Source organism: Leucopleurus acutus (assembly GCF_964270905.1).
Source record: "Leucopleurus acutus genome assembly, chromosome: 20".
In the NCBI taxonomy this organism is placed as follows: domain Eukaryota; kingdom Metazoa; phylum Chordata; class Mammalia; order Artiodactyla; family Delphinidae; genus Leucopleurus; species Leucopleurus acutus.
Genome location: NC_139162.1, coordinates 1,075,890 through 1,093,428, shown reverse-complemented (window position 1 = coordinate 1,093,428; position 17,539 = coordinate 1,075,890). Strand labels below are relative to the sequence as shown.

General features: G+C 57.9%; 1 protein-coding gene across 1 annotated transcript; it reads left to right on the top strand.

Annotated features, from left to right (window-relative positions):
- Positions 1-13,484: 13,484 nt before the first annotated feature.
- On the top strand, positions 13,485-17,539 carry CDT1 (chromatin licensing and DNA replication factor 1; the record flags this gene model as incomplete). Its single annotated transcript, XM_082861839.1, has 10 exons — positions 13,485-13,715; positions 14,135-14,266; positions 14,343-14,494; positions 15,014-15,211; positions 15,309-15,454; positions 15,612-15,712; positions 16,122-16,310; positions 16,596-16,736; positions 16,813-17,014; positions 17,376-17,539. 10 exons carry the CDS (start codon positions 13,485-13,487, stop codon positions 17,537-17,539), a joined length of 1,656 nt encoding a protein of 551 aa, XP_082717965.1.

Sequence of the window (17,539 nt, the reverse complement as noted above, 5' to 3'; positions counted from 1 at the left end):
GCAGGCGGCCCCCAGCACCCCCGCAGCTTCGGGGACCTGGCTCGCCGTGCTTCCCACCCTCCCGTCTGGCTCCAGAACAGAGAAAGGACTTTCCCTGCAGAGGAGCAGAATGTATGCTTCCAAGAATTGTGAGCAGCGAAAAGACAGGAAAGAAACCAACTGTTCTGGCAAATTGAGGAGCTGTTAGAAGAAATCATCACGCATCCTGCCGTGGAGCGCTTCAAAGCAGTTAGAGAGTGAAGCAACTCTCTGTGTATCAATATGGAACAATCCCTAAGACACATTATTACAACCGGGAAAAGCAGAGGCGTTGGCCCATGCCTGGCCGTCGTGGACACAGAGTCTCTGGGAGGAACACGCGCCACAGCCAGGCCGGTAGGGGTGGAGCTGCACTATGGGATGGGAGGGGAACAGTGGTTGCTGAAATGCCTTTTTGTGTTGTGGTTTTTTGCTGTATACACGTATCACCTATTCACAAAATACATTTTACAGGAGCACAGTGGGGACAGATTCTCAGCAGAAGAACTTCCCAACCTGCCGACTTGCCGAGTAGGGGGCAAGTCCTGGCTGTTCAGTAATGCAGGTTCTAATCCTCTGCAGACGAGGACACGGGGGACGACGTCATTTGCCAAAGGACAAGCCAGGCCTTAAGACCAACTTTCCTGATTCCAAGCCCAAAGCCATTTCTGCCCTACAACCCCATGGCTCGGGGTCCTACCACACGTGTTGATTAAAATAGAAATGTAACTACTCTAAAGAACGGTATGGAGGTTCCTTAAAAGACTAAAACTAGAGCTACCATATGATCCAGCAATCCCACTCCTGGGCATATGTCCGGAGAAAACTGTAATTCAAAAAGACACACGCACCCCAATGTTCACTGCAGCGTTATTCACAATAGCCAGGTCATGGAAGCAACCTAAATGCCTATCGACAGATGAAAGGAGAAAGATGTGGCGCCTATACACAATGGAATTCTTTTCATAAAAACAATGAAATAACGCCATTTGCAGCAACATGGATGGACCTAGAGATGATCATACTAAGTGAAGTAAGGCAGACAGAGAGGGACTTCCCTGCTGGTCCAGTGGTTAAGAATCCGCACTTCCACTGCAGGGGGCACAGGTTCGATCCCTGGCTGGGGAACTAAGATCCCACATGCCACATGCTACGGACCAAAAAAAAAAAAAAAAGAGAGAGAAAGACAAATATCATATGATATCACTTATATGTGGAATCTAAAAAAACAAGATACAAGTGAACTTATTTACAAAACAGAAACACACTCACAGACTTTGAAAACAAACTTATGGTTACCAAAGGGGAAATGCGGGGTGCGGGTGGGGATAAATTAGGAGTTTGGTGTTAACGTATACACACATATATATATGATAGATAGTCAACAAGGACCTGCTGTTATAGCACAGGGAACTCTACTCAATACTCTGTAATAACCTATATGGGAAAAGAATCTGAAAAAGAATGGCTATATGTCCGTATAACTGCATCACTTAGCTGTACACCTGAAACTAACACAACATTGTAAATCAACTATATTCCAATATAAAAGAAATTAAATTAAAAACTAGTAATTTAGTCTTGGAAAAGCAGGCATGTCAGGTCCCCCATGGAGAGAGGAAGGGCCGAGGGAAGAGTGTCATCAGCGGGGCTGTCGTCACTCAGGCTTAACTTTCCCCGAGGATAACACAGTCATCCTTACCTGTCTCTATACTTACAACTTATTTCTGAGAAGAAAGAACCCAAGTGTCCATGAACAGATGAGTGGATAAACCGAATGTGGTCCCTCCACACGATGAAACATTATCTGCCCATGAAAAGGGAAGTACTGATGCTGCTACAACCCGGATGAACCCTGAGAACATTCTGCTCAGCAAAAAGAAGCGAGACACAAATGGGCGAGTATGGCCCGATCCCACTTATATAAAACATCTAGAATAGACAGATTAATAAAAGTGGAAGCTAGATTAGAGGTTCCCGGGGCTGAGGGGAGAAGGGAATGGGGAGTTATTACTTAACAGGTATGGACTTTCTTTTTGGGATGATGAGAAAGTTCAGGAAACGGTTACAAATGGTGGTGGTTACACAACAACGTGCATGTACTTAATGCCACTGAATCGCGCACTTAAAATGATTAAAATGATAAATTTTATATTATGGGTTTTTACCACTGTGAACGACTAACTTGAGAGATTCGCGTGAGGCTAAGCGGATTTCCCTGCAGCCCACACCATGGCTGGTCCTCCTCCGGGGGCCTCCCCAGAGGCACCCACGTTGTCTGTTTTTTGAATATTGTTTTCCTGACACCTGGCCAGAGACTTGATGAGATCGGGGATTACTTTTTAATTTCCCCAAGTACATTCCCACTGAGTCTCCCCAGCCCCGCTTTCCCGGAAACAGGACCAGGAATCGATCCAGCGGAGAACACGCCCAAGTCAGGCTCCTGTCAGCGGTTCCCAGGCCTGGTTCCTTCTGAGGGACCCGTCCTACCGGAGCCCCCTCCCAGCCACCTGCCCACCAGGAATGGGCCGAGTGACCCCGCTTCCTCGCTGCCCGAAGGCCCAGCCCTCGGCCCTGTCCCTGCTCGGGACGTGACTGGACCAGAGTCAGCAGTGGCGCCTGCTTCTGCACTTGCACCTCCCAGTCGGTCCGGAACCTGCCCCCCTCACGGGCTCACGGGCCGGCTGAGTTGGGAGGCTGGAAATCGGCGCCTACAACGCAGACACGTGCCTACAGGGGCCTGAGGCTGCGAGCCCTTCACAGGCCGCCAGGAACGGCACGGGCCCTAAACCCACACTGCGGGGAAAGGTGGCCCGATGAATAACTGGGTTTTCCACGTGAAGCCAACTTCTAGAAGTTTGTCAGTGGTTTCCCTACCCCCATCTTGGCAGCAAAACCGGACTCCAGCTGGACGGGATGATGGAGGGACCAGGTCAAAATGATTGGGTCGGGGCTGATGGCCCGGCCCCGGGTGCAGACACTGCCCAGCTGCAGAGACGAACCGGCCCCACACCAGCGTCCCCTGTGGCTGACAGGCAAGTAGGGTGAGGGGCGTCACAGAGGTGACACGCCTTGCTGAGACCAACGGCTCTGCCCAGCCCCCCGCCACCTGGGCCATGCCAGCCTCGAGTGCCTCCCTGGCTCTGCCTGGGAGGGCACGGGAGGGGGACTGAGCCGGCAGCAGTGGGGACGGGAGGAGGGGAGGGGGCGGCAGGGGGCAGAGGCGGGCTCGGGGAGTGTCTGAAGCATGGCCCTCCCCGTGAACTGGGATCATTTCCACCGTCAGACAGTGCTTAGGATTATGAGGGGCAGGAAAATGTCCAGCACCAAACTTGCACAAAGCAGGTGAGTGAAGGGACAGAGGAGGCAGGTTAACGTGGGGCACGAGTGAGACGGCCCGTCACCCCTTCATGGATTAGGACCTGGGGGCCGGGGGTCAGTAGTGCACCAGTGGTTCTAAAGAAAATCAGTAACTCGAAAATGTTTATAACACGTGGAGAAACTGAGCTCGGAGAAGGGGGTGCTGCGCCCAGGGACAGTCCAGGCTGACCTGCCCGCCCTCTACCGGGCCCTGGTTTCGAGAACTCCTGGGCCTCTCCCTGCGAAGGACCCCTTCCCCGCAGGGCTCCACTCAGGCTAAGCTGAGCAAGGCGCTAAGGGGAGAAGACGGCATTTCTCACCATTTCTACATCTTCTTCACCTGGCTGTTGGGAAGGGGCTGTGATTCTGAGATCTCACTGCCGCAGCAACATCCCGAAGGAACCCAGGACAGACAACCCAGGTGTCCTGGGCAGTGGCAGGGGGCTGGCTGGCACAGGGCAGCCTCAGCGACCACGCGTTACGACCCAGGTCTGGGAGGACCAGGAGAGCACCACCAGGTGAGCGGCTCAGCTGGCGGCCCTGATGGGTCACACGCACCCCTCCTCCCTTCCTACAGCCATCCGATGTCAGCGGCAGGGCTGCCACGGCCTCTTCTGGGCCGCTCGCCCCACGCCGTCCTCCGCACAGCAACCGACTGAGGTACTGTTAACACGGATCTACCGCTTCCCTCCCCACCAGCCTCGGAGGAAGCTGAAACTTTTTCGGGGGTATTGAGTCCTCCATGGGCTGGTCACTCCTGCCCTGGCCACACGGTCTGCCCCTCCCTTCAGCTCCCAGAGTCCTGGGCTGGGCCCTCCTCGTCCAGTCCTTGCATGCACCGGCTCTGCCCCATGCCAGTGACCAATCAGTTCCCGCTCCTGAGCTCTGCCCTGAGGCAGCACCCTGCAGGCTGGCCCCGCGGACCTGCACGACACCCTCTCGGGCAGTTCAGTCACCTGCCCACAGCCACACACGCAGCTGCATGCAGGAGTCAGCATCTGCTCTAATCTTGAGTCCACCCACCTCTCTAATCCAAAGCCATGGGCTTCTGCCCAGCCAACTGCATCAGCCTCTCCCTGGCTCCAGTCCACCCAGGACAGTCTTCTAAAATACTGCCGGCAGAAGTCTTCCACGGCCCTTAGCAGAGACCAAAATGCCCTCTGAGGCCATGTACGCCCTCTCGTGCCAACACATTGCCCTCACTGCCCGAGCTCCAGGGCCCCCAGCCCCACCCAGACCCCACCGTGGCACCCTCAAGCTGCTCCCTGCCAGCCCATCCGCATGGCCAGCCCCCTAGGGAGCGTCACTCCCACCCAGTCCACCTCGGTTGGGTCAGGCTCTCCCAGGGGCCTATTTAGACACTTGTTTAAGGTGTGTTTCCCCACTGCCCGCTCCCCACGGTCCCCTGGGCTCCGTGCTTGGTGCCCGGTGCATAGTGGGAGCTCAGTAAATACTGCTGAATGGACGGACGGCCGCCTCACTTCAAGCCCGAGCTCTTAGAGCCAACTAACCTTCCACTCTGGCAGGCTTTGAGCTCTCAGATGCAGGACTCCCCAGCTCACCCTGGACGGGGTGGCTTGTGGCGGGACCTTCAAGGTGTTAAAGGTGGGACATTACAGCCCCTCGAGTGCAGTCCACGGGCCACGGCAGGAGGGGTGCCCACCTGTGTCAGAAGCTCAGATGCCCATGCTCGCCCTCGGGTGGAGGGAAGGAACGCGCTGGGCGGACGCGGGGGCGTTTTGGCTTCCTCAGGACAAGTCCCTCGGTCTCAGGCACGGCCCCTACGGTCAGGCTGTTCACGCAGGTCTAGGCATTCTCCCTGGGACGACGTCTGACCACGGAGGATGCCTTGCTACGTGGGGCCACCCTAGTGGGCAAACGGTGCGGCGGAAGGGCAGCAGGAGTTAGGACAGGGGGGCGGTCCCTGTAGGCAAGCCGGGACGTGGCAGGACCCCGCGGCTGCAGTGACCAGGTGACCCCGGCGGCCGGCGCCGCGGCTGAGCCAGTCTGTGTGCCTGTGAAGTCTGGGCTCGGTAGCGCCTGGAAACTTCCCGCCCTGGCGCGCAGCGAGTCGGCACCCAGCCAGGCCCCTGGAGGCAGCCCCGCCCCCTGCGAGCTCGCCCCGCCCATTACGTAGCCCTCCTCCACCGCCTCGGTCCGCGAAGCCACGTGACGAACAAGGCCCGCCGCTCGCGGACCACGCCCACGCTAGGCTCGCCCCGCCTCCCCACACGTCTCCGCCTCCGTGATTGGCAGCTCCAGGCTGAGCCGCGGACCTGCCCCTGCGGTGCTCGTCCACTCGAGGGCTGGGCCCGGGGTTGGCCCTCGCCTCTGGCCTCCAGGAGCTTCTTCCTGCGCTGCAGGGTCCTCGCACCGTCTCTTCCATGTGCCCGGCCGCCTAGTCGTCCACACCCACCCTGCCTGCTCCGGGCTCCACAAGCTGGTGCGCTGAGACGCGCCCTGGCCCTGGGCGATGGGGAGCCGCTGGGGCTGGGCTGCACTTGCATTCGCCTTTAGTTAATTTTCACACCCTTTGCCGTTACCGGAAAACTTTTAAGTCTACTTAGAACAACTTCGGTACATGAGTCCACCTTTCCAATTTCATGATTTCGAAATAAAGATCGAGTACGCCATGAAAATTTAGCATGCTCCAAACTGAGATGTGCTGTCAGTGTAAGATACATGCTACACTTAGTATGACTGCTATCAGTGATCAGTACTTTGTGATGATTATGATGGTGAGAAAACTGGAAATACTTCGTTAATAATAAGTTTATATTGACTACTGGTTGAAATAACATCTTGGAAATAACGGGCAAAGTAAAGATATATTTTAAAAATTACTGTCACATGATTCTTTTTACTTTTTTAATGTAGCTACTAGAAAAGTTTAAATTACACTTGTGGCTCCGGCTGCATTTCTACCGGCAAGCACTGCTCTAGACGCTCACAGTGCAGCAAGACACAGAGCACTCCCCCCGCCTGCTCTGAAACCACGTGGGAGTTTCAGGCCCAGTTCCCTTTTCCAGGACTCTCCCGGCAGCCTGCTGAGACCAGGTTCCCTTGAGGTCCCCCTGGTAGGATTAAGAGACCGAGGCTTGGCGGGGAGAGGAGACTTCCCGAGTCACTCACCCTGGGGGCAGCAGCCTCCCTCTTTGTTCCATCCAGTGATGGAGTCCAAGCTTGCCTGGTGGACCAAGTGCGGATGGATCCTGGCTGAGACCCAAATGCCTTCACTGAAGGTGAAAGCTGCCTCCATACTTGGCCACGGACCTCGCATTGCAAGCCAAGACCATTAAAAGCTCCCCCACGGCTGCAGGTGAGGCATTCTTTGCAGGGCCCAGGGGAGTCCCGGAAAGCCTGAATTCCACCACTAGTCTCTGACTCCAGTCTGGTCTCCGGGGAAGGAAGAGGTGCGGGTGCAGACACAGCTCCCTGGTGCACCCGCTCTGTGCCCCGTGAGTCTCGGCCTCTTCACCTACCGCTTGTAGGTTTGCTTTGAGGGGTCAGATAAGGCGTTCCACTCACAGGGACCAGGGCCTGCACACAGCGCACCTCAGCAGAGGCCAGCTATTCTTGTTCTCTGAAATTGCTTTAAAAACGGTAAGGCGCTACACACCCCTGGGTGATTGTCGTTCCGTGCAAATGGCTCCAAGGTAGAGCACGTGGGGACCAGCCATTCATGCCACGCATGTACTGAGGTGGCAGACGGGCAGGAGCAGCACCGGGGCTGGGGTGGATTCTAGGGAAGTTAGGGAAGGTCAGACGTGGCTGTGGTCCAAACTCAGAACCTACTGCAACTCTGTTCATCTTGTGGAGCGTGGCTAAAATGATGATGGTGGTGGTGGTGGTGGTGACGGCAAGCCCCATATATCTTATTTTATTTATTTTTAACTTTTCTTTTTTAGGGGTGCCATGCTGCACGGCTGGAGGGATCTTACTTCCCCAACCAGGGATCGAACCTGGGCCCCAGCAGTGAAAGCGCAGAGTCCTAACCGCTGGACCTCCAAGGAATCCCCAAGCCCCATCTATTTTAAGTGGCTGCGCTAAGCACTTTACCCACATTCAATCCTCACGAGCCAAGTAGTATTACCATCCCTTGTTACAGATGAGAAGACTGAGGCCCGGGGTGGCGCAGCCACCTGTGTGGAGTCACCCAACCAGATTCCACTTGGGCTGTTTGACTGCAGGTCCTGGCCTTTACCCATCCAGACCCCAGCTCTGCCTCACGAGCCGTACACCCCTAAAAATTTCTGAGGACCCCTAGGGGCTTTTATCTATCAGTATTTGCCATATTAAAAATTAAAACTAAGGCTTTGGGCTTCCCTGGTGGCGCAGTGGTTGAGAGTCCGCCTGCCGATGCAGGGGACACGGGTTCGTGCCCCGGTCTGGGAAGATCCCACATGCCGCGGAGCGGCTGGGCCCGTGAGCCATGGCCGCTGAGCCTGTGCGTCCAGAGCCTGTGCTCCGCAACGGGAGAGGCCACAACAGTGAGAGGCCCGCGTACCGCAAAAAAAAAACCAACAAAAAAACCCTCAAAACTAAGGCTTTAAAAAATTTATGTATTAAATCATTAAAAATAACAATAATACATCCACATTTTATAAATGAAAACTAATTGTAGTTTCCAAGACAAAAAATTTTAGTGAGAAGAGTGGCATTCCTTACCTTTTTGCGTCACTTTAATGTCTGGTTGAATAGGAGACAGCTGGATTCTCACAGCCGCTCCACATCCAATCTGCTGTGACGAGTTGTTTTGGTCAAAGCATGTGAAGATAATCCGGCCTCACGTTGGGGTGTAACTGGAAAGGCGAGGAGCATTGATGATGCTGGCTGAGACCAGGGCACAGTGACGGGTTGAGTGACAGCACCAGATTGCCAAGGTCTGTAAGGTTCAGCTGCAGCCTGATGAGAGACCCAACGTGGGGATGAGGAATTCTGCAGGAAAAGCAAACGGGAGACCGCGACGGTCCCCTCGATCAACCTCCAGGTCGAAAGTTTAGGTCAGCCCACAACTAGTGATGCTACTGTATGCAGACCCAGAACAGGCCCTGCTGGCAGAGATGAAGCCCACAGGCCTCTCAAGGAGCTGGTGGACGGAAGGAACCAAGTCACTCCCAGTCAGGGATGGGGGCCACCTGGGTGGGCAGATAGGCTCTGGCTCAGCCCATATGCGTGGGCCAGCCAGCAGGGGCCTAGGTTTGAATTTCAGCTCAGCCCCTTGCAGGCTGTGTGGCCCGAAGCAAGTGGCTCAGCCTCTCGGGCCTCAGTTTTCTCGTCCATGAAATGGGCGTAATCTGTAGCCGTCTACATCCTAGGTGGCTGTGTGGACCAGCTACAGAGGGACGTGCAAAGCTCTCAGGACTATGCCTGGCATGTGGTAAGCGCGCACTCTGGCTGTTAATATTCAGCGCTTGGATCCCTTCTCCTGGTGGTCCTTCGTCACCAGAAGCTCGCTACCTCACCTCTGGGCAGCTCATCCTGCAATGTGGCCTGGACCTCGCTCCGTCTAGAGGTGGGGCCTACGTCTCCTCCCCTGGAGGCTGGGTGGACCTTTGCAACCCCTTCGTCCCACAGGAGGGGCAGAAGTGGTACTGCAGGACTTCCAGGGCCTGTCATGAGAGGGGCTATGCCCTGCGTGATCTCTGCTGCGGGGCCTTTACACTCGCAGTTCCTTCTGCTCTGGATTCTCTTCCCTGGCAGCTCCTTCTTGCCATGAACGTCTCAGTTCACATGTCATTGCCTCCAAGAAGCCGCCCTGAACCCTCAGGTGTGAAGTGGCTCCCCCGGCCCTCAACCCCATGGCCAGCTTTCAGTCTTTATCTGAAATTCGCTCTCTCTCTTTATGACTAGCTTCTCTCTCTCTCCACTAGAATGTGAGCTCGAGAGCAGGGGCCTCACCTGTCTTGTTCTCAACCTGGTGCGTAGCGGGTCCGTAGCAGCCAGGTTCCCGGGGGGCACTCGGTAAACGCTGGTTGATCAAATGAATGAAGGCAGTCCCAGATCTCCAAGTTTCTCCAGGGTCAACACCCACAGACGAGGGGTCTAGCCCCTCTGCCATCTGGTCTCTCTCCCATCCAGGCATTTCAGCCAGGCGATATCCTCTCAGCGTTCCACACCTATATGCCAACCTGACATGGCTGGTGGAACCCTGTCAGAGAAGGGCTTTCACCTCCCTTCTCTATACTTTTACTAATGCAGCCTAATGGACCAACCTTTGTGACCATGCTTTAATCAAGGCTCTTTGGGTTGGAAGAAACAGAAACCCACCCAGAGGCACTTTAAGAAAAAGAGGCAAATGTATAGGAAGGAATCAAGGGTACCTCATAAAAAAGTGGGCCTCACGAGAGACCAAACTGGAAACTATTAAAAACCAACCCCTGGTGGTCCAGTGGGTAAGACTCCGTACTCCCAATGCAGGGGGCCCGGGTTCGATCACTGGTCGGGGAACTAGATCCCGCATGCATGCCGCAACTAAGAGTCCACATGCTGCAACTAAAGATCCCGTGTGCCGCAACTAAGACCCGGCACAGCAAAAATAAAACAAAAGAAACCACATCTGAGTTAGCGGCTGCCTGGCTGGCTGTCTCTGGGGCCGCAGGGTCCCTTGCTCGCTCTGTCTCCACACACATGGTGGAAAGTGGCTGTCCTCCTCCATCTCACTTGCTGCTACCAGGGGAGACAGAAGGGGATTCTAACTCGAGGCCCAGGTCCCAGAAGAGGTTCTGATTGGCTCAGCTGTGCGCCTCTCAGACCAGGGGGCGGTGTTCGGGAGGGGCGTCGCGCAGTGCTGCCTCGGCTGCCGAACTCCATCACTGCAGGTGGGTGGGCAGTTTTCTGAGAAGCAACTGGCCCCAGGGTTGAAACCACCCCAAAAGGCCTCCTCTCCAGGCGTGACATTAAAAATACTCCACAGTGGCACAGCCAGACGCTGCGCCAGGGCATGGACGGTGGCCATAGCGGCGGGGCGGGTCCTGAGGCCCCTGCTGTGGGGCTGCCCCCTTCCTGGTGGCTGGCTGTGAGGGGTCAGCGTGCTAAGTCCCCAGACCCCCAGCACTTCCCAGCCCTCATCCCACCCCCGCAGACAAAGGTTCACACTCATGTTCTGGATTGAGACTCCAGTGGCATCCTTCTCAGCCTCAGCTCATCCTAGAGTCCCAGAGCTGCCCCCAGCGGGAGTAAGTCTGTGCAACGCTTTCCCTTCCCAGGAGTGCCCTTGCTGTGGACACGCCTGGCGGCGTGTGCCTATCACAAAGCGTGTGGTGGCCAGGCGGGAAGGGAGGCCCCTCCCGAAGCGTCTCCCTGGATTTCTCAGGACCTTGGGGCCTGCCTGGGGCCCCACACAGCTCTGGGAGGGCATGAGCCAGCGCCCACTCTGTGGCTCGAGGCTGGTGGGTGGGCAGGTGGCAAGACACGTGAAACGCCGGTGGCGCCAGCTCAGCGTTGCGGAAACCGGGGAGGCCTCCGGCCGCTTCCTGTCCATCAGCTTATCTACAGGGGGCAGGGGCTGGGCTAAACGGCAGGCGGGGGCGGGGGTGGGGGTGGGGGGGCCGAGCGCACAGTCACTACTGTCGGGCCCTGGCGCTGCCACCTCTCCAGACCGGGTGTTTCTCTGTTTTCAAAATGTGAAACACAGAGTGGGAAACCAACTTGTTGCACCCTCCCTCCTGATGAGCAGCTACAAGCCAGCCGAGGCGCACAAGGTCCCCTTATCGTCTCTGGTGTCGAGAAGAGGCTATGCCTGCGGCACAGGCTCCCAGGCAGGTCTAGCCTCCCACACACTGTCCCTCTTTAACGCGCAGGAGGCTCCGCTTTGACTCAGGTTGATGCCTGCCTACAACCCCCAACCACCGTTTTGATTAAAAATGCGTTTTATGGAAATCAAAACTACAATGAGGTATCACCTCACAGAGGTGAGAACAGCCATCGTTAAAAAGTCTACATACAGGGGGCTTCCCTGGTGGTCCAGTGGTTAAGACTCCACGTTCCCAATGCAGGGGGCCCAGGTTCAATCCCTGATCAGAGACCTAGATCCCACCTGCCGCAACTAAGAGTTTGCATGCCGCAACTAAGAGCCCACATGCTGCAACTAAAAAAAAAAACATCCTACATGCCGCAACGAAGACCCAGTGTAGCCAAATAAATAACTGCTAAAAAAAATAAATAAAAGTCTACAAGTAACAAATGCTGGAGAGGGTGTGGAGAAAAGGGAACCCTCCTACACTGTTGGTGGGAATGTAAATTAGTGCAGCCACTATGGAGAACAGTATGGAGGTTCCTCATAAAACTAAAAAGAGAGCTACCTTATGATCCAGCAATCCCACCCTGGGCCTATATCCAGACAGACTTTAATTCGAAAAGATACACGCACCCCTGTGTTCACAGCAGCGCTATTCGCAAGAGCCAACACATGGAGACAACCTACATGTCCACCAACATATGAACAGATAAAGAAAATGTGGTGTATACAGACAGTGGAATATTAGCCATAAAAGTGAAATAATGCCATTTGCAGCACCATGGACGGACTTAGAGATGACATACTAAGTGAAGTAAGTCATAAAAAGAAAGACAATTATTAGATGATATCACTGATTGGCAGAATCTAAAACAAAAATGATACAAATGAATTTATCTACAAAACAGAAACAGACACAGAACAAACGTGTGGTTGCCAAGGGGCAGTGGGAGCCAGAGAGGGTTGGATCGGGAGTTTGGAGTTAGCAGATTCAAACTATTATATACAGAATGGAGAAACAGCAAGGGCCTACTGTAGAGCACAGGGAACTATATCCAATCTCCTGAGATAAACCATAATGGAAAAGAACATATAAAAACAGAATATGCATGTGTGCGTATAACTGAATCACTTTGCTGTACCACAGACATTAACACAACATTGTAAACCAACTATACTTGAATAAATTTTAAAAAACACACTTAAAACAAAAAACATGCTTTACTTGGTGGTTCAGAGTACACACACCAAAACAAACTGTAACAAAATGTAGCCTTAAAAATGCTGGCCTCGGCCCACTAATAACTTGCTACTGGCTGCTAACAAAATATGGATCTAGTTGCTGTGCCCTTTGTAACATGTGGGCAACGATGCTTCTCTACCAAACCGTCTCATCAGCCCCCAGCTTTCTCACTCTTGTCATTTTGCAAGCACCAGCCCAACTGACGTTTCTGTTCCTTTAAATTTTACTTTTGTAAAAGCACGATTCATGCTCCTTACAGAAAACTTGGAAAAGATGGCAAAGTAAAACTCCCGTCTCAGCCCTCACCCCCTCCCACAGACAACCCTTGTGATTTAGTTTCCTCCCAGACCTGTGGTCAGACTTCAGAACCGGGCTGACTGCATTTTTCTGTGATGGGAATTCCACAGACATTGAGCCTGCCAGATAACCCAGCTTCAGGCTTTAAGAACTTTCTTTCCAATTTGGCCATTTGAGAGCAACGTTCTCTTTCAAAATAACAGCTTGATTGAAACATAACCTTCACCCTTAAAGAAGTGTGCAAATCAGTGGTCTCGGTCCGTTCGCAAAACTGCTAAACACATTCTTTCGAGGCGCATCCACCAGCCTCAGGGTCCTGGGCCGCACACTGGGCGCCAGGCCAGGCCCAGGACACGCCGAGACCCCCGCCCCCGCGGCCACGTGCGCAGCGCCCTCCTAGTCCGCGCAGCTGGGCGCCAGCTTCATTGCACCGTATTAGTTTAAATTTCAGGTGGAAGCAGCGTAGCATGTTCCTCTTTGCCAGGACAGCACTGGCTCGACGGCCACCCGGCACCGTGCCGCCCGGTGCAGACCCATCCGGCACTCGGGGAACGGCACACGGACCACCAAACAACCGAGACCCTCGCTGCGGCGCATGCGCGGTAGGCGCAGCCCGAGAGGGCCAGCGCGCACGCGCCCGGGCCCGTCCATATTGCGCCAACCCCTTTGGCCAAGGTGCCGATGGTTCCGCCTACGGCCGGGGCGGGGCCAGGGCGCGGCGCGAAAATCAGCGGGAAAAGCGGCTCCACTTCCGCCTGTGGTCCTGCATTCATGGTCCTGCAGCCGCGGTCCCGCAGCCCCGGTCCCGCCGCTCCCGCCGCTCCCGCCATGGCGCAGTGCCGCCTCACCGACTTCTTCGCGCGCCGCCGTCCTGGGCTCCGGGCCAAGCCGACGCGCACCAAGCCGGCCTGGCGCACCCCGAGTCCCGCCAAGCCCGCGCCCCGCGCCCCGGCCCCCGGCCCCGGCAGCAGCCGCAAGCGCGCCCGCTCGCCCGCCGAGCCCACGCGCGACGAGCCTGCACCGCCCGCGCGCAGGAGGCTGCGGCTGCCGGCCAACGCGGTGAGGGCGCGGAGGGGAGGAGGAAACTGAGGCCTGGGAGGGAGACAGATGGGAGGGAACCGGTGGAGCCGTGAGCCGGCCCGGGTGGGGCGGGGGCGGGGCTGCTGGAGAGACCTGCCCTGGAGGAGGGCACCGACCCGGGTGGAACCCAGGCCACCCGCGGGAGGAGGGGCTAGGGCCAGCTCACGCGCACCTGGCAGGCGGGGTCCCGTAATCTCGCGGGGCCTCCCTTCCAGAGGACTTCCACTGACGGGGAGCGGGGGCGTGCCTGATCTGACACACGCTGGGGGAGGGCCAGAGCCCAGCGGACTGGTAAACGCCAGGTTCGTCTGCAAGAGTGGGCGAGAGGTCAGGCCTTCTGCGAGATGGTGCACCCCGGAGTCTTGTGGTTTCATCACCTCTGGGGTCCTTCCCACCAGGTCTCTGGCCCTAGTTCCCCAGCTGTCGCTGGCTCCCCAGAGCACTCTTCTCCCCAAAGCAAGAAGACAAAGAAGGCCCCCCTCTCAGCCAGCCAGCGACCTTGCCTGGCAGCCCAGGAGGACGAGGACAAGGTGAGGCTGGACTGAGGGCAGGGGAGGTGGACTGGCCCGGGGTGACAGGCGGGCTGACAGCACTCTGTGTCCGCAGGTCCCTTCCAAAGTCACTCTCTCTGAGCTCACGTCGTGCTTGCAGCGGGCACAGGAGCTGGGGGCACGGGTCCAGGAGCTGAAGGCAAGTGCACAGAAGAATGCCGGGGAACCCAGCGCGCCGGAGGACGAGGGGCATCCAGCCGGGCTGTGGTGAGTCTAGGGAGGGCGCCTGGGCACCCAGGAAGGGGTGGCCTGGTGGGAGGCCTGGCGGGGCCGGGCTGTGGTGGTTCGGGCAGGGAGGGCCGCGTCCTCCAAGGGGTCAGCGCAGTGCAGTTGTGTCGGCCTCCGTCTGTGAGAGGGCCAGCTCCTGCGAATTGCAGACCACCTGGACAGCCAGCAGTTCCCGGGACCTGCTGCCTGGCGCCGGGTCTGTCCTAGCAGGTCACGTAGTTATCATGTGCCTCTTACAGACAAGGAAGCCAGGGCTGGGGACGGTCGGGGACCGCCCTGGGGGACAGCTGGCTTTGAGGCCAGGCTTTTGTCTCTGTCCCTGGTAGTGCTGGTGACCGGGAGACAGTGGGCGTGTAGGGGCTTGGTAAACTGGTGCGCAGTGCGCCCTGGGGGTGGAACCCCAGGCTCTGGGGTCTTCCCCCACCGCTTTGCCTGCCGTTGGGTGCTGGAGGGGGTGGTTGTGGTGCTTCTCTCACGTCCCCGCTCCCTCCCTGGCAGTGGTGAGCAGATGCCTGCCTACCAGCGCTTCCACGCCCTGGCCCAGCCGGGGCCCCCGGGCCTTGTGCTGCCCTACAAGTACCAGGTGCTGGCCGAGATGTTCCGCAGCATGGACACCATCGTGAGCATGCTCTACAACCGCTCTGAGACTGTGACCTTCACCAAGGTCAAGCAGGGCGTCCAGGACATGATGCACAAGTGAGCGGGGGTTGGGGGGTCAGGGCCTCGTCCTGCCCTTGGAGTCTGTGCGCCCTCCGACCCCAGCTCTCTGACCCCCCGCACCCTCGTCCTGTAGGCGCTTTGAGGAGCGCAACGTGGGCCAGATCAAAACCGTGTACCCTGGCTCCTACCGCTTCCGCCAGGAGCTCTACATCCCCACCTTCAAGGATGGCGTCAGGAGGTCTGATTACCAGCTCACCATCGAGCCGCTGCTGGACCAGCGTGAGTGTGTTGGGCCTCGGGTTCTTGCCCAGGACGCTGCACGGTTTCAGCGTGGGTGTAAGGCCTCAGGCACTGAGCCTTGTCTGAGACCCGTGGGGGTGGGCTGGGTGACTGGGTAGGCTCGGCCCTGGGGCTCAGGCCTGGACTCTCCCCACAGAGGCTGGCAGTGCGGCCCCCCGGCTCACGGCGTCGCACCTGTTGCAGCGGCGCCAGGTCTTCACCCAGAAGCTGGTAGCCCGAGTCCGGGAGCATCACAGGGTGAGCGGGTCCCCCGGCTCAGGTCCTCATGTTGTCCCTGCTGTCGCGGCCCCATCTGCTGCCGCAGGAAATGGGCTCCTCCCGAGGCTGAATTCTAGAGTTCTCTTCACCGCTGTCCACGGCTGTCTTCTACACGTGGGCAGGCGCGGGGCTGGGCGGGGACCCTGGCCCTGAGCAGACAAGCAGGGAGCTCGAGGCTGGTAGCCTCTGGCCCTGGGAAGCTTGGGGAGAGTCCAGTGGGTGCTGCTGGGTGCTCTATGCTGTAGCCTCAGCCCAGCTGAGCACCTGGGGCTCAGAGAAGTGAAGTAACTTGCCCGAGGTTGCCCAGCTGGGACAGGAACCTGGACAGCTCTCTACACCCACAGGCAGATGTGCCCAGGGTCAGCTGGTGCCCCCCCTTCTCACACAGGCCTTCCTGGCCTCCCTGAACCCCCCCATGGAGGTGCCCGAGGACCAGCTGACACGCTGGCACCCCCGCTTCAATGTGGACGAAGTGCCTGACGTCGAGCCAGCCGAGCTGCCCCAGCCGCCCACCGTGGAGAAGCTGGCCTCCGCCCAGGAGGTGCTGGCCCGTGCCCGCAGCCTGATGTCACCCAGGGTAAGGCTGGTGCGGGGCGGCCTGACCCCCATGTTGGTGCCTGACAGGCTCCACCCTTGGCCGTGGGCCTCAGGGTAGCTGGACCTGCTCTCCCCACAAGTGGAGCACCGCCCACCAGCAGGCTCTGCCCTGGGGCGGTGAGCACAGGCCCTCGATGTGCCGGGGTGACCCTGGGCCAGACAAAGGACTCCTGGGGGGGTCCACACAGGCGGGGTGTGAGGAGCCTCCCCTGTGGCTGAACCGGGGGGAGGCGTCTCCTGATCTCTCTCCTCTGACCTGCTTCAGATGCAGAAGGCTCTGAGTGACCTGGCCCAGCGCAGGGCCCAGCCTAGCAGCCCGCAGCCCCCCAGCCCGGCACCGCCAGCCACCCCGCCGGCCGCCTCGCCTGCCGCTCTGAAGGGGGTGTCCCAGGCCCTGCTGGAGCGGGTGAGTGTTCGGCGTCCCCGCGGGGTGGTGGTGAGGGGTGAGGCAGACGTCCCCTGACCGTCCGTGCCCGCGGCAGGTCCGGGCCAAGGAGGCGCAGAAGCAGCTGGCGCAGATGACGCGGCGCCCGGAGCAGGAGCTGCGGCTGCAGCGGCTCGAGCGGCTGCCCGAGCTGGCCCGCGTGCTGCGCAGCGTCTTCGTGTCAGAGCGCAAGCCAGCGCTTACCATGGAGGTGGCCTGCGCCAGGATGGTGGGCAGCTACCGCGCAGCCATGAGCCCCGGTACGTGCAGGGCCCTCCCCAGGTCCCAGGTGAGGGCGGGTACCGCACCCTTGGGCTCACCTGAGGTTGTCTGGCCCCCTTGCCTCCTGCAGCCTTGAGGGGCTGTTCCCACCCTATCGACCCAACCCAGCCTTGTTTCCACTGTGGTCCCTCCATCGGCCCCCAGGCCCCATAGGACTTGCCTGTTGCCTCCAAGGTCTCTGGTCCCTCAGCTGCGGGGCGCCTCCCATTGTGGGGTGTCCACGGGAGGGTCAGCTCCTTGGCAAGGCTGTGAGGTCACTACTGGAGTTCTTCCCAATCTTGTCCTGGGAGGCCTCATAGGGCCCTGACCCCCAGCCTCACGTGCCCCCTCTCTCCGCAGGGGAGATGGAGAAGCATGTGCAGCTCCTCTCTGAGCTGCTGCCCAACTGGCTCAGCCTCCACCGCATCCGCACTGACACCTACGTCAAGCTGGACAAGGCCGCTGACCTGGCAGGTGTCACGGCACAGCTGGCCCGCCTTGCCCGTGCTGAGGAGGCGCTGTGA